Source organism: Elgaria multicarinata, chromosome 5 (genome assembly GCF_023053635.1).
Source record: "Elgaria multicarinata webbii isolate HBS135686 ecotype San Diego chromosome 5, rElgMul1.1.pri, whole genome shotgun sequence".
In the NCBI taxonomy this organism is placed as follows: Eukaryota; Metazoa; Chordata; class Lepidosauria; order Squamata; family Anguidae; genus Elgaria; species Elgaria multicarinata.
In genome coordinates this window covers 63,830,107-63,847,554 of record NC_086175.1, presented here as the reverse complement: position 1 = coordinate 63,847,554, position 17,448 = coordinate 63,830,107, and the positions used below count along the sequence as shown (strand labels likewise).

At 37.3% G+C, this 17,448-nt stretch overlaps 1 protein-coding gene across 4 annotated transcripts in view; it reads left to right on the top strand.

The window, feature by feature from the left end:
* DMD (dystrophin) overlaps positions 1-17,448 on the top strand; it is a 1,279,927-nt gene that overhangs the window by 554,355 nt on the left and 708,124 nt on the right. For all 4 annotated transcript variants that reach the window (XM_063126497.1, XM_063126496.1, XM_063126495.1 and 1 more), the window contains exons 27-30: positions 1,796-1,978; positions 2,915-3,049; positions 5,266-5,415; positions 13,250-13,411. In XM_063126497.1, the coding sequence (XP_062982567.1) occupies positions 1,796-1,978; positions 2,915-3,049; positions 5,266-5,415; positions 13,250-13,411 (630 nt within the window). The remainder of the gene's footprint in view (positions 1-1,795; positions 1,979-2,914; positions 3,050-5,265; positions 5,416-13,249; positions 13,412-17,448) is intronic.

The following is a 17,448-nucleotide window of genomic DNA, read 5'->3' as shown; positions in this document are numbered from 1 at the left end:
AAAATACAGGGATTCAAACTCAGACTTTTAAGACAAAGCATTCAAAGGCCTGGATGGACAAATCTGTCATTTTCTTCCACATTTGATTTTTTTAAAAAAAAAACCTCGTATTTTTTGTCTCCAATAAAGAGAATTTTTGTAAATTCTTACCAATACTGAACTGAAATTATGCTCTCCCCTGTCCCTGGGAATCATAGCTTTAAATTCTTAGGTATGTAATTCAAAGTCAGCCTGTAGAGGGAGATAACCCAACAATGTTCAAATCTATGTAGACCAGAACAATGGTCTCTGAGTGGCTCTACCCCCTTCTAGCTGCTCACTGTAGTTGTTAAAAGACCAGTGTCTGTTTCTGCAGTCTTATGCTCCTGCATGGCTGAGAGATAGGAGCAGCTGCAATGGAGTCAGACTCAGAGGCGATGATGGCAGAGCTATATCCTCTGTCTCAGAAGGTGTAGAAGGGCTCCTCCTGAAGTGGTTTACCCATGACCTGAGCCCTCCTCAGAGTGATGTAGAGCCTCAGAACCAGGATATACTGTGTAGCTGTCTTCCTCTGACTCAAGCTCTTCCTGCTGCTTCTAGGATGGTCTTCAGGTCTCCTATCAGCATGGTTCTCACAGATTAACTGGTTTGCTACTGATCTCTTCAGCCACCAACTCTCTCTGGTCTACAGGTTCTCTTCCAGCCAACTGACCCAACTGATCTTTTATTTTCTCAGTGTCAAATCTGACCAATCATGTCACTACCTCTGTCCAGGTCCTCATCTATTGGTCTTCTTTTTGTGACCAATCAGTGGTTCTATATAAACCTAAACACAAAATTTGGTTGAGCCCTTGCCCAATGCAAATTGTATTATACTATCTACTTATCCCTAAACAAAGGTGGCTTCTCCCTCTAATTATTTTCAAATTGTCCCCCACCTTAACAACTGTTAGGCAGATAATACTATCATGCCCAATACAAAGTAGCAGAGCCAGGTTTCTGATTTACTTGGTTACATTATAATGTCACTCAGAGTTTACTTGCCATATATACACTTTATATTTGGCATCACTAATATATGTATATAAGTCAGTATTCAGAAGTTACTCACCATATATAAACAGAATAAATCCAACATTTTTCCACATATGAAATGAGAGTGTGGCTTATTCATTTACTCTCATTAAGAGAGAGCAAGGGAGAAGGAGGAAGGTTTGGGAGATCATGAGTATAAGGTAGGAGGGGAAGAGATTTGAGTACTGAGGAAGAGGAGGAGAGTCACAAAGCAACCAGTTGTGCCACATCCTGGGGATTCCCATTGGGCAACCACTGTAGTTGTGCTTACTCTGGAATAGCCTCCCCCTCTCCAGAAATAAATTATGTGCCAGCTTCATTACAGTTTAGGTGCATGATGGAAACATTTTTATTCACTTTGATGTTTGATGACTTACAATGCTTGACATTATGATTTTTAATTTATGCCCTACCGATTATGTTATATTGTTGTGCTGTGCTTTATCAGCTATGTGGTATATTTATATTGCTACACATCCCCTGGATATAGTATAGATAACAGGCAGTTTAGAAATGCTTTTAAATGAATAAGTAAATCTTCGTTAACTGCCCAGAGAGCTTCTATTTCTACTCCTGGAAATATGAGTCTTTACAACACATCTATGACTGAAAGATTTCAGTGAAATTGCCATGTAAAATTCTGAGGGCTACGAATTATGTTCTTTTCAATATATCTCTCCAGGTGTTCACCTCTTTACATTTCAAGGGTTATAATGGTTACTACACATTTCTATATTTGCAGAGAGCAAAAGAAGAGGCCACACAGAAAGAGGTGAAAGTGAAGCTTCTCACAGACTCTGTGAACAATTTTATAGCAAGGGCTCCACCTGCAGCCCATGAGGCCTTAAAAAAGGAACTTGATGTTCTAACAAAGAATTACCAGCGACTCTGCAGCAGACTAAATGGGAAGTGCAAAACACTGGAGGTCAGTTCTTTGTCCAGATAACATTAGAATACATTAAACTGTAACAGTAAAGGTAACAGCTAATGGACAGTAGCAGTTGATAAATGTTTCTTTCATACATCTTTCGTTACTTGGTAATGTTACGTAACACCCTTTTATTAGGCTGAACTTTCTTCACAGACGTATCTCAATATCCATTGTACCTATCAAGAATATGGATCTTAAGAAAGCTTTTCATCAGAGAGTTTTTGTTCAAACAGTGGTAGAAGTTCAAAAGAACCTTATGCATATTGGGAAAAATAGTTCTTTGTTTAAACAACATTTTGTTTTATTTTTAATTGTGGAACAAGACCTATGCTTTCTTAACACTTAGATACAAGATCATGTAGGTCAATCTTGTATACAGCACACACTGTGTACTGTAATCAAATCCAGCGTCGATAGTAACATGCTGTTAATGCTACTGAAAGTTGTAGTATCTATCTTTTTCACTATTTACACTTCTATTAAGCTTTTCAGTTGTCTAGTAGTGATAAAACTAAATGAAGCTTTCCAACAATAAGGAAAGGAAATGGGGCTGGGAGGCTGGGGAGGGGTGCATTTTAGTGTTTATATTAATTTTTTAATTATTATTTTGCTGAAGTGAAGTAAAATATAGAGTAGCAAATGTTTCATAGGAAGCTGGTCAATGAATTCCCCCTTCCCCCATGATTGGTGTGCATTCCAAAACCTTTCTGGTTCTTTTTCAACTCTAATATAGAAATTTAAAATGTTCATACTCACATGTTCTGGTTCATACACATATGTCCTAGTAATTGAGAAGAAATCTTATATTTTTGTGCATTTATTTGTTTGCAAAAAAATAATATGCCTTTTGAAATTAAAAACAAATTTCTATAAGTAAGCACAGTTAAAATTAGTTCCTTTTCTTTCTTTCTTTTTTTACTCATTCATCAGGAGGTGTGGGCATGTTGGCGTGAATTACAATTGTATTTGGATGTTGAAAATAAGTGGCTAAATGAGATAGAATCAAAACTCAGGGCGACAGAAAATATTCAGGAAGGCACAGAAGAGATCTCAGAAGCAAGAGATGTAAGTATTGATGTCATTTATACATTAATGGTTAAGAACATACAGACTTTTGCAATAGACAAGTCCACTGTTACATCAAAGCATAATATGCTTGGTCAATTTAGTGTCTATTATTATCTATGCATCCACACGCAAGTATTTTATTTCCATTACATTTGTTATGTGAGATTTCTATGTATTATTTTTATTATTATTATCATCATCATCATCATCATCATCTACAACAAGGTAAAAGGGAGATTTGGAAACATTGCATTTGGATGGGCTACAGAATTATTATCCTAGAATTAGAGCTGTCAAAAAGAATTGTTATTTATTTCTAAGATTTATTAGTCACCCTCTAAATAGTGATGTTCAATAACAATGCAAATAAAATCCATATGAAAACAGAAACAGAGCAGCAGAGGCAAAATCAGTCATCATGGGAAGAACTAAACATATCAAAGACTAAAGTAAGCTCAACAAAAATAAACTCACTTCATTCAAATATCATTTTATATGTTTTGCCAGGTGACAGTTTAGCCTGCTCCATCAATGAGCTCACACATGTCCTGAGGTCCACTTAGCCCCAGGAATGTCTCATGAGTAAGAAATTCCCACCAGTCTACAACTTAGAAGCACCAAAGCCATGTTATTGTTGTCTCACAGATTTATCCTATGCATGTGGAATGAGTTTTGCTTCCATTTATTGTGGAAGCAAATCCAATGGGAAAATAATCATGCACAGAATTGCATTTTTGTACCCTTTTACTTACATTTTCTCATACTTCCCTGATCTTACTGCAAAGATGTTTGACAGCCCAAAGCTTTTAAAAGTCCCCATAGCTACCAGATAAGAACCTGTGAGTATAGTTAGGAATAAGAACCAAGGTTCATTAGGCCTACTGCTAGCCTCTGTTTACTTCCCTTGTTAGAAGCAACAAAGAGGACTCTGAATTAGTCCAGCTATGAGCAGGTATATTAGTTGATAAAAAATATTCAGGGGCTGGCATCTAAACTTCAATAATTACACTTGCCTATTTTATTTATTAATTTATTATTTATTTATTACATTTTTATACCGCCCAATAGCCGAAGCTCTCTGGGTGGTTCACGAAAATTAAAACCATAATAAAAGAACCAACAGGTTAAAAGCACAAATACAAAAAATACAGTATAAAAAGCACAACCAGGATAAAACCACGCAGCAGAAATTGATATAAGACTAAAATACAAAGTTAGAACAGTAAAATTTAAATGTAAGTTAAAATTAAGTGTTAAAATACTGAGAGAATAAAAAGGTCTTCAGCTGGCGACGAAAGGAGTACAGTGTAGGCACCAGGCGGACCTCTCTGGGGAGCTCATTCCACAGCCAAGGTGCCACAGCGGAGAAAGCCCTGCTCCTAGTAGCCACCTGCCTCACTTCCTTTGGCAGGGGCTCACAGAGAAGGGCCCCTGTAGATGATCTTAAGGTCCGGGCAGGTACATATGGGAGGAGGCGTTCCTTCAAATAACCTGGCCCCAAACCGTTTAGGGCTTTAAATGTCAATACCAGCACTTTGAATCGGGCCCAGACTTGGACTGGCAGCCAATGAAGTTGTAAAAGGACTAGCTTAATGTGATCTCACCGGCCAGTCCCTGTTAGTAAACGGGCTGCCCTGTTTTGTACCAGCTGAAGCTTCCAGACTGTTTTCAAAGGCAGCCGCATGTATAACACATTGCAGTAATCCAAACAAGAGGTTTTCAGAGCATGGATAACTAGCTGGGCTATCTCTGTCCAGATAAGGGCGTAGTTGGTATATCAATCTAAGCTGATAAAAGGTGCTCTTTGCCACTGAGTTCACCTGTGCCTCAAGTGACAGTTCTGGATCCAAGAGCACCCCCAAACTACAGACAGATCCTTTAGGGAGAGTGCAACCCCGTCCATGACAGGGCAAACATCTCCCTTGATTATTGTATTGGTGATCAATTCAGCAAGATAACCTCCATTGAACTGCATTATTTATTTGTATTGCTGAGGCATCTCAGGCTCTGTTCATGTTTACGTAATCTCATTTCAGCTAATTTGTGACAAAAGAAAATGGAGTGATATGCCCTATTTTGCTCATGAATTCTCTTTTATTTTAATGGAAATGTAAAATGTCTTGCTTTTTTATTGTAATGAGAGCTCTGAATGATCTACTGTTTGGTCTATGGGAAATGGCAAAAAGAAATAATACAGTTTATGGATGTTTCAGTCTCTGGAAGCGTTAATGCAACACCCAGAAGATAACCGCAATCAAATTCGTGAGCTGGCACAGACTTTAACTGACGGTGGAGTTTTGGATGAACTGATCAATGAGAAACTGGAGAAGTTCAATACTCGATGGGAAGAGCTGCAACAGGAGGTACATTTTAAGAAATATTTTCTCTTCTCTACACTTTTCTTTTAAACACTGTGTTTAACAGTAATGCTGGCTTCCAAAAAAATAAAGTTACTTGCCTTATAAAATAGTGTGTTGCAAACAGGTGAAAAATATTATTAATACCATAGAAACCTGCCAAATGTTTGCAGTGTGAGAGCTTTGAGAGAAATTGGTGAAGCAATGTATTATGCGTATTTGTATATTTGAATAAGAAGCTGCTTTTTAAGCTACATTGTCGTGTTTCACTCAGAGCTTCACTCAGAGTCTCAGACTGAAGAAGAAATACACTTTCAAGTACCGAAGAAGAAATACACTTTCATGCTATGGATGGGGGAGAGATTTGTATGATTCGAATTGTGAATGCGAACTCAATTAAATTCCAGATCCTGACCCAATATGCAAACCAAGTGCAATTATACGTCATTCTCATACTTCCCCAATTTTCAGTGCAGTTCTCCAATGAAAATGCATATATACACAAAGGAAATGTGCCCACAAAAATGCATATATTTGTGAAATGAGCACCTATGTATTCTGTTAGGAGAAATTGCTTGCAAAATGCATATATTAGGAAAGGGCTTGCACAAAAGATGTATATTAGGAGAAAGGCTCACAAATTTCTGTGCAGACTCGATTGGAAGTGAATTGCAAACTGATGTAGAAAAGGGACAAAATGTACTCAATACTGTAAAAATTGGAGTAAAACTGACAAAAATTGACAGAAAAACTGAGTGAAACCAAAAGCCACATATTGGTCTATCCTTCTCTTTCTGTTGAAGACTGGGCAAAATTGAAACAAAAAACAGGGCTTAGTTCTAAACTAACTGAATCCCCAGGAGGAATACAGGTGAGGTTGTCTTGGCCTTTCTGTGTCTCTCTGTAGAAGAATGCAGAAAAAAACACTGACTTCTGTGTCAGGCCCGGGAGCATTGAACCGTCTCCATGCTCCCATTTCTATCATCAATCTCACCGCAATAAAAGCAAATGGTGCCAGAAGTTCTAAGCAGCAAGTCATTTTCGTTCCCCAATAAGAATGGATTTCCTCAGCATCCAGTCCTTCTTTTATGTCCTTCTCATCACCATAAGATATGCAGAAGTGGCAGCAAATACAGTGTGGCAGATTTGTTTATCTGCATCATCTAATCCATCTCATTCTGAAATGCACTCATGCTCCTTGTAGAGGCATGGGGCCAAACTACACATCACATCTAGTATGCATGTGAAATCTGCTTACAACAGACCACTTTTTTCCTCCAGAAAAAGCAACCACATGGGGTCCTGATCCAGATTGAGACCTCAGCATATGAGTTGGCACTTATCCTCCCCTCGTGATATTTTCCTACCTCCAATGTGCTTTGCTTTTATTTTCTTTTTGAATTAACAGGTCCTTTAGCAGGGATAACTTTTGGTAGGAAAATAGTACAGAAAGGAATGGGTTAACTATCTTCTCACAAGTCTTCTTTTGATCTAGACCGCTGCCTTTCTGAAAAAAAGAAAGTGGCCTATTCTTAGCATGTTTTTATAAATGTGTGGTTAACATACAGTTGGGCTTGCATTCTTGAAAATCAAGCAATTTGAAGAGGTATTTTCTGATGTTTATGGCATTTGAGCCATTGGCATTTTGGGCACATCTATATGATGTACACACTAAATGAACAAAAGTGGCTGGAAGCCCAGGAAGACCCTTAACCTTATGTTCCCATGTTAACCTGGCAGGTCATCTAACAGGATATAGATTAATCGATGCATTATCCAAAATAATGTATGGTGATTGTATTCCTTCAATTGAAGATGTGGCTAAGCCTTGTGTTTCCCCTTTGAAATTTGCCCAAAGGAAACAGACTGTAGGTTTAGAATTAAATGTCATGTATAATATTGTTTTACAGATTCATGATCTCCAGACATGTCAAAAAAATGAACATTCATGTCACTAAAATTGGTATATAGAAAACATTCAATAAAGAAGATACTAAAATGAGAATACAGAATGAAATCTTGCCATCTGAAATAGATCAGACTTCCTTTTTCTTGACATTATATGATTGAAAGCCACTTCAGATTACAAGATGAGAACCATACTATTTTTATCACTTTCACTCTTCAACTATTTCAGAAATGAGCAAAATACATATATGGACACTGTCACGAAGAGCACACACAAGTAGACAGGGCAGTGCTTGAGCTATTATGGGAAACAAAGCCCCTTAATAAACCCATAAACCCTACCAATAACCCCCACCCTATTTTAACAAAATCATGACCACAGGGGCTGGGGGATCTTACGATGTATGGGGATTGTGTAACTCAAGAAACAAAGTAGGTTGTCTATTTTTAGACATGAAAAGCCAAAGCTCTACATATATATATATATATATTTAAAAAGAAGCATTTAAGAAAGCATTTAAGAAATAAGTATCATTTTTGCAATGTCAGCAGTGAGCAATGTCGGCAGGCAGCTCAGTAAAATATTTTGTGGGCTATTATGTTTTATAGACTGTTCTGTAGACTTATGTGAAAGCCTAGCTTAAAATATGTAAATACAAAAAATACACACACAAAAGCATAAAATATAGTTTGTCTACATTGGCTTAAACCCTAAGGTAAGTAACTTAAGGAAATCCACGTAAGGAAAAGTTCTGATCCCCTCCTCCCTACTTCCCAGCAGTTCCTGCTCCTCCTTGTAGAAACTTTCTGGAGCATCAGGTGGGTGGTCTTCATGAACAATATGGGATGGGGTAGGGTAGACTGCTGGGAGATGTATTTATTTTTTTTATTTATTTATTTATTTATTTATTACATTTCTATACCGCCCAATAGCCGGAGCTCTCTGGGCGGTTCACAAAAATTAAAACCATTCAAAATATGAAACAACAGTATAAAACCATAATATAAAATACAATATAATACAATATAAAATACAATATAAAATAAAAGCTCAACCAGATAAAAACAGCAGCAATGCAAAATTACAAATTTAAAACACCAAGTTAAAATGTATTTATAGATTGTTAAAATGCTGGGAAAATAAAAAGGTCTTCACCTGCCGTCTAAAAGCATATAATGTAGGTGCCAAGCGAACCTCCTTAGGGAGCTCATTCCACAGCCGGGGTGCCACAGCAGAGAAGGCCCTCCTCCTGGTAGCCACCTGCCTCACTTCCTTTGGCAGGGGCTCACGGAGAAGGACCCCTGAGGATGACATATGGTACATATGGGAGGAGGCGTTCCTTCAGATAACCGGCCCCGTTTAGGGCTTTAAATGTTAATACCAGCACTTTGAATCAGGCCCGGACCTGGACTGGCAGCCAATGAAGCTGGAAAAGGACTGGTGTAATGTGGTCTCGTCGGCCAGTCCCTGTTAGTAAGCGGAATGTAGAAAATTGCCCCAAATTTGGTTTGGTTCCTAAGTTAAGTTAACTTTAAGGAAGATCATGGAACATTTCCTTTCCCCTCCTCTTCCCAGTAGCTCCTAGTGCCCCATCCTACATGGATTGAGCCCAATGGAAAATATAGAAGGAGAGATCAATCTATTTCCTAGCCACATATATTTCACATACATTCATTCATAAGTCCATACCATCCTATTCCTGGATCTGTTTTTTTCTTCTAAATCTGCATGAGCATTTGTATTTAAATATGTACTTAAAGACATGATTTTGACCATACTTTCCCAGAAAATACTAATTTCTTAGGGTACTCAGTTCTAATATTTTATACTAAAACACACAGTTCTGGTATCTTTTGTATCCTTCCATGGACTTCCTTAAGGCTGAAATCATAATTACGGTGCCCTCCTATGTATGTTTCGACCGGAAAAAAGCCCTACAACTCCATGCTGTCTTAGGTATGCTGAGGAAAATGTATAGGTTTTTGCCCTTAGTGAAGCAAGACTTCACACAATCCAGCCAGCCAGCCATGCTGACTGAAACTTGCTGGGAATTGTAGAGAAAAATTCTGTCAAAACATGCTAGCATTGCACCCTTAGGGAGCAATGGTTTGAAAGCACACTTGAAAACATTAATTAAAGTAAATATTATGTGTCATTTTCTCTTGAAATATTACAGGCAATGCTCCCCATTTTTTAAAGCAACATACGGGCTGGTATCCAAAGACAATAGTTTCATCTGCATAGCAGGGCATTTCAACCCACCCCTTTTTTTGCTGTAGTCCCTCATACCTGCCAAAATTCTGCTCCTGAGGGTTGGGAATTTCCACAGGTGGTAGGGTCTTCTTAAATGCAAGCCACTATGTTGCTCATTTACAATTCTCCTTCAAAAATACCAGCAACAACCAAGAGAACAAATTAAAGCTTCAAATATCTGTGTAACAAGAGAAGTTGAAACTAAACTGCCACAATAATTTGAAAAATGGGTTTACTCCCTCTCTCCCTTATTACAGAACTGCAATATATTTATAATAAAATTGGATTGCACAGATTTTGTTTTTAAAGAGGAATGGGGATATCATGATAGTTAAAAATAAAACTATGTATCAATGGCATATGACTTGTAATAATAAATTAAAATGTACAAAAAAAGTGAAACAAGTGCATGAACATGCATTTGCATGAAGGGGGGATCACAGACCAAAGGCAGTTCTCCCCCCCTTTTTTTTCACTTGGAGTATTCTCTCTCTCACTTCCATGTTGTGAGGTGGAACATTCAGCTAATAGAATGGTAATGGGGGATGGTTAGTTCTGTAGCTCTCTATTTATAGAGTTAAATATTCCTGTTTTCTTCCACTTTGAGACGACCAAAACTAAATCCAGTCATTTTGAGCATAACTAGATTTAGTAAGGGGAAGGGAGGTAGCCTCCAGTTGCTTCACTTCCACATTTAGCTTTGATCTATGCCTAAGTGTTAGCAATTACAATGAAATACATTTCTTTTTGGGGTTTGCATTTGGTGCCTAAAGCATTTGCTACACAGCTATATTGAGAAGTTGACTTTCCAGTTTAGTTCTACTTCTGTTGTATATCTTGATCCTGAAGTTGAAAATTAGTCCCATTGATTTCAGTGGGATTTAGTATTGCAGCCTTGAATTTTAATTTCAGAGATGAATGATCAAATATAGATTTGGCTGAATCAGTCCTCTTCAGAACATTTCTGGTGTTTCTTGAGGACTCCCTCCAAAGTGACCAGAATTGAAATTGGTTCCTGCACAAGACTTCATTCACAATTTGACTTCAAAAAGTCAGACAGAGACCCCGTCTTGACGGCAGTGGGTCTTCACCACGAGGCCTCAGGCTCCCGAATTGGCGCTTCTTCCCGGCATCTGAACAGGAAGGAGTGTCAGTGTGGAGTTGCTACTGCTGCCACCGCCAGATCGAGCACTGAGGAGGACGGAGGAACAGGGCAACTGGTTCTCCTCCCTCTGACCTTGCTCTGGCTGCCCTGTTCCTCTCCCCACTTTTTAATCTGTAGATGCAAACCTTCACATCTACAGATTAAAAAATAAAAATAAAATGGGGGAGAGAGGAAAGAGGCAGCCCGAGCAAGGTCAGAAGGAGGAGAGCCGGCTGCCCCATTCCTCCCCCTCCCTAGTGCTTGGCCTGGCAGCAGCAGCAGCCTCCCAGCTGTCCCATCCCTCTCCTCCCACCCCTGGTTTATTTATTTATTTATAATGCAGCCCAACTTGGAGCTCCCAGTCAACCCCCTTCCCTTTCCAGCCCAGCTGATGGTGACCAATTAGGAAGTTCCATCAGCTCCACAACCAAAAAAAGTCTGGGTAAGTGCCCAACTTCTTTTAAGCGGAGTTTCTGGGGTTTGCTCTGGATGGCTTTGCAGTAGCAGCTGCATCATGTAGATGACCTGCCATTTCTCTGAATCCATCCTGGGGCAAACCCTTTGTTAAGGCAAGCCCAGAGTGTCTCCAAAAATAGCATAATTCTTTTCATAAACACTGAAGGAGGGGAAGGAGGTGGGTTGAGTGACTGAAAGGTCCACATTCTAATCAATGGGTACATTTCACTAGGGACTCTCTGAGCAGTGTACTTGAGGGGAGGGCAAGGATAGACTGTGGCATGGCTACTTTTTCAATGCCAATAGGATTTACTATGGAAAAAAGTATTTTCAATGAATTCTCTAGACCTTGCACTTATCCTGAAACTCTGAGGGTTTCTTGCCTAGAGAAACCTCTGTATGTGCTGTTTTCAAACAAATGCTCCAAAACCCACCGGGAAACACACACACACGCCCACACGAAGACACCCCCCCTTCCACATAAACCCAACCTTCTGAACTATTCACTTTTCTTCCTTTGGGCAACTTCTATGCTCTCCGCCATTTTGAGAAGAATGGTTCCCAAGGAACGTAAGTTTCATTTGAAGCTTCATGTCTCCCCGTAGACTATCATGGGAAATAAACAGCTATAACTTTTTACTGTCAGAAGTGTAAAGAAGCACATTAGCAGAGGATTACACCTTTCAGTGTTCAGAAACATAGGTGCAGTGGAACTTGCAACCAAAGGTAAAGAAGTTAAAAAGTGCAAGAGTTCCAATATTCCAAGCCAAAGATTATTTACTGAATTTACTCAGAATTATACACTTATTTTTTCCACCAGAAATTTATCTTATCCACAAGAAGTTGCCCCAATTAAGCAATGCTGTGCACCTTATATATACATATAAGAGAACTGGTGATGTCCATTACTATTTCTCAGTGGAGGCAGGAAGTCAATGAGCTCCTTAGTTCTTTTGACTTTCTCAGTAGATTCACACAAACCTAAATTTTTAAAATTCATGGTTAAAATTTAAGAACGTTTGCAAACATTTAATCCTTATAATATTAGTAATCATTGTTAAAGTGGCTGATTTTTGAAAGCAACAAGGAACTTGCAACCAAAGGTAAAGAAATTAAAAAGTGCAAGACTTGCCTTCTCAACAAACAGATTATCTACCATCTAGAGTCTTAACCTACATAGAAACGTTGGGGTTACAGCCCATTAAATGAATGAATGGTACAGAGGTAATGCAAATATAATACTTAAAATTAAATTTTGACAGTGCAAATTTGAGTTAACTTCCACTGGTGCCATCTTAAACTATGAAGTATGGTGAGAGAGGTTGAGGCAACTGTACAGTGTATAAAATAAGAAATGTTCTTAACAGCCATGTGAACAAAATCATTTGATTTTTAGACATCATAACACAGGAAAGGTTTAGGTGATGTGACGTGCTGTGATAATGTTAGAAACTGCCTGACTACTGCATGCCTTAGTGTTTGTAACATTTAGTTGAACATTGCATTATTTAGGAAGGTTATAAATGAGATGAGCAATGAACCGTAAAGAGTCCAAGGCAAAACGTAAGGATCTAACTGATCCTGTGAGTACTACCTCTTAATCCATGCTCTGAGAAACTATTTATATCCTATGTGCCAAGTTGTTTTATAAGCGGAACTCTTATCCCTCTCACTTTTATCCCTCTCACTTGTTGCAATGGATTATCTCAAAATGGACTGTGATGACGGTAACTTTGTTCTGACCAAAGGAAATCTCTTGAGATATATAATGAGATCAGGAGCTTCCCAAGGCAACAGAATAAAAAATATATCTGTCTAACGAGAATGGTTGAACTTAATTTTGCAGTGTTCTACTCACCATAAATTCCTCAACAATTGCTTTGGTTCTTTAGGGATTGGTTAAATATTAGTAATTGATTTGTGGTTATTTGTTTAAAAAGCAAAATGGCTGGCAAAAAGAGACGAAATTTATCTTACAAAAAGGTGGTTGTGTATCAGCTGGAAATTCTTATTTGTGTTAACATCTCTGCTTTTTATTTAAAAATTTCAATGTCTAATCTTCCCCTCTTTCTTTTTAGGCTGTGAGAAGACAAAAGTTTCTTGAACAAAGTATCCATTCTGCCCAGGAGACTGACAAAAACCTTCAGTTGATTCAAGACTCTCTTGCCTTCATTGATCGACAGTTAACAGGTTACATTGCAGATAGAATTGATGCAGCACAAGTACCTCAAGAGGCACAGGTGAGTCTTATGGATTTAACCATCTCAAATAGCTTTATCATTCAAGTATTCACTAAAATTCATTTAATTTGATTGTGTGTGGGGGGGGTTACCCATTAATTATGATTTCTAGAATTATTAGTGAATTACTATGTCTATTTTGCAACCCATTTCTAATATTACTAGTAGCTGGAATTTGAAACTGACACTGTACATAGGTATATTGTCTCCACATATATTTCACAGTAAATTCATATTTTACATTTATTTTATCTGCCCTTAATCTTACATAAAAAAATGTAATGACAAAATTTAAAACTCATTACATTTTGGTTAAAGGTGTGTGTTAATTTAATTTGTACATTAAAGTAACAAAATGATTTTTTTTCAATTCCCTAAAATGCTTTTTTTTATCATGCCATCAGTCACCCACCATCTTTACCACTTTTAGTTGGCTTCTTAGTAAAACTGATTATTACTGAGTTACACAATCACAGATATTCTCTTTAATTATTAGGGACAATATCGAATGGTGCCTCCTCTGTATTCTAATAACACTGCACTAGCATAAACCCACATTTGCACAACATCCTTAGGGCTTGCTGGGCAAAGGGGAAAAGCGAGTCAAAGGAATAAATTGCCTTGTCAAAAATCAAATCACTATTTTCCCCCTTTCCCTAGTGAGTGCCAATGACATTGTGCTAATGTTGGTTTATGCTAACACCAATGTTATTATTGCTTGCATTGTGACAGCAATGGATAGTCCCCCAGGATAGTCAAATATATCATCATACTTTCATAGAAAAGGAAATAAATGAAACAATATTGCCATCTCCTCCCTTCTTACTAATATTGTCTTAGTATTTGAAGGACATTTCTAAACATTGTAACTTTAATTATTTTTATATTTAAAAAATGATATATTACATAAAGTAATGTAAAACACAATTTTCTGTTAATACTTAAAATGGGTGGATTGTATTAGAAGGATTTGAAAATGAATAAATTGTTCATATTTTGGATAAAAATGTTCCATGATGTAAACACTGATGGCTTGTACTCCTTGATATTGATTATATGAAAAGCATAATATACTTTTATATATTAGTGTATTGGCGAAGAAAATTGGCAAAGAAAATTTTAAACAGATTAACAAATGAAGAACAAATCCATACATACAGTTCCAACGCAATACCCAAATGTGAAATATTACAAGTTCAATCTGTATTAAACAATATCTGTTAATTTTCTCAGAATTATGGTTCAGATTCCTTTGTTCATTTTTATTAAAATCATATAGATTTTCAACTATTCAATTACTGTTTGCATTTCCCCCCCAAAAAAAACCTTATCTTAAGACAACATTGCTGATTAGAAAGTGTTCTTAAAACATTCTCAACTCCATAAGCCACTGCTCTTGTCCAGGATAATTTCATTTTATTTTGTTAAAGATGAATGCTGACATCCACCTGGTGGCAGTGATGTGTAATTCAGTTATCATAAAAACATCTTAGTTTATTACTTAAATTTTAAAGTGTTGTTAAGTTTTTGTAAAGAAACAAAGTAATCAGTTGATGGGAAATAAAGCCAGCTGTTATTGCCCCCATGCAACTTGGGGTGATGCTATTTCAAATCCTTTGAAAATGTAGAATCATTTTTGGATCAGTGTGACTCTCATGTATGGTCTAATCACTTAAGTGATAGAAAGGAGACTTCCTACTCTGCGATATGATGTGATTTATTTCTAATCCCAGAAGAGGAGCTGCAAATGGGTGATAAAGCTTAATTGATAATGTCAATTTGATATGGATTATTCCGATGACAATTGACATGACAGACATTAAGATAGTATCTTAGGTTTGATTTACTGAACTTGTTAACAATTAGGAACATAGAAAGCTGCTTTATAGAGTCAGACTATTGGTCTATCTAGCTCAATATTGTCTTTACATTGACTGGTAAACTTTTCAGACAGGAGTCTTTCTTGCCATGCTGAAAGTAATTAATACGGACTGAGCTGGGGACCTCATGCAAGAAAAGGATAAGCTCTCTCATTGAGCTACAGGAGTTTCCTAAAATCAAAAATCAAACACTGATTAAGAATCTCATCATATGTAGGCTTAGATTAATGGCTATGTGACATATGCAATAAAAGACCATAAGGTGAAGAGTCATTATGATTTCAGGCAACCAGGCTACTACATAATTTCCATAATTACTTATGAATATTGAAGAACCTCATGGCTTCTTAAAGACTGCATTTATTAGTCTATAAAGAGCCAGAAAACTCTTTGTTGCTTTTGCTACAATAGACTAACATGCTTACCTCTCTGGAAATATGTTAATGATATTTTTGTGGATCAATGAAGTAGATCTACTTCAAATGATATTTTCCTCCAGTGTTAGGAACCAGTTAACCTGTTATCTATTGATACAGCTCACTTGCCAATTAAACGACTTGCCCTTTTTTCCTTGAAATATTTTGATTTAGACCATTATTTTTGCACTCTTCCCACCCCCCCAGATGTTCTTTCTCCCTGTAATGCATTGTTTCTAATGTCAGGAAGGTGGTGTTATTTTTGTTTCTTTTAAACAAGGCAATTTTGAAAGGTTCTCCATGGAAATGTCCATAATGCTTTAACTTCCACAATGCCAGTACTTAAATATCTCATGTTAGGCTTGACAAACTTTGATAAGCTTTGCACAATTATATGTTTTTCAAAATGACTCTGAGGATGAACATACTGCATGAATCATACTTTAAAACCAAACCAAAGTTAATCAATGAGATATGTGTGTGGAAAGAAATTAGCAATTCAAATAATCCACATCCATATTATATAATACTTTTATATTTCATACACATTTAACTTATTTGTTTTAATATCACCACAATTTAGAGCAGTCATAAAGAAATGAGTATTTTCCCAATCATTATTAATTTACCTTCACTACATTATATAAGAATGCAAAGGATTACAGCCCTGGCCTGTCTTATGTATTTATTGATTTGATTTGATTTGTACCATGCCTTTCTACCATGAAAAAAATGGCACTCTAAGCAACTCACAGTCACAAATAAAACTTGATAAAAACAATAATAAAATGAGTACATTAAAACACAATTAAAAACATAACAAGAGCAAAGAAAATAACATCCAACCCAACTGCTTACACACCAAAGAAACTGCTTGCCTGCTTGTAGAAAGGCAGCAGAGTGGGAGCGAACCTAGCCTTACTTGCCAAGCAAGGGTCAGAGCAGGCTAATACGGGAGAATGTGGTCTTTCAGGTAGTCTGGTCCCAAGCTGTATAGGGCTTTATAGTAGGGCTGTGCAAGCCTTGGGCCTCAGAAGTCCGAAGCACAGTTGCATCAAGATTTTCAATGTGTAGTGATTACCACTGCATATAGAAGTACTTGAAAGGTTGTCACACAGAGGAGGGCCAGGATCTCTTCTCAATCATCCCAGAGTGCAGGACACAGAATAATGGGCTCAAGTTACAAGAAGCCAGATTCTGGCTGGACATCAGGAAAAATTCCTGACTGTTAGAGCTGTATTATTTATTTATTTATTTATTTAGCACCAACAATGTACTTGGTGCTGTACAAAATATACAAATAAAACAGCGATACCCTGCCTAGAGGCTTACAATCTAAAACCACATTAAAACATATGAAGGGAGGGAAGGGGTTCACAAAGCAGAAATAAGAGAAAAATCATAGTAATAAGAACAGTAAATCAAGCTAAAATACCAAAAGCTATTGAAAACAAATGCGTTTTAAAATCTACAATGGAACCCATGGTACGTTGTTGCTCTGGAAGAGCATTCCAAGCAAACGGGGCAGCCAGAGAGAATGGGTGAAGCCAGGCAAGAGAGATAGCAACATAACATTTGAAGAATGGAGGGTATGAGGGGGATGGTAGAGTGAAATGAGAGAGGAAAGATAAGAAGGTGCAAGACCATGACACACTTTGAATGTCAGCAAAAGAAGCTTATACTGAATTCTATGTGGGATCAGAAGCCAATGAAGAGATTTCAACAAATGGGAAACATGGTC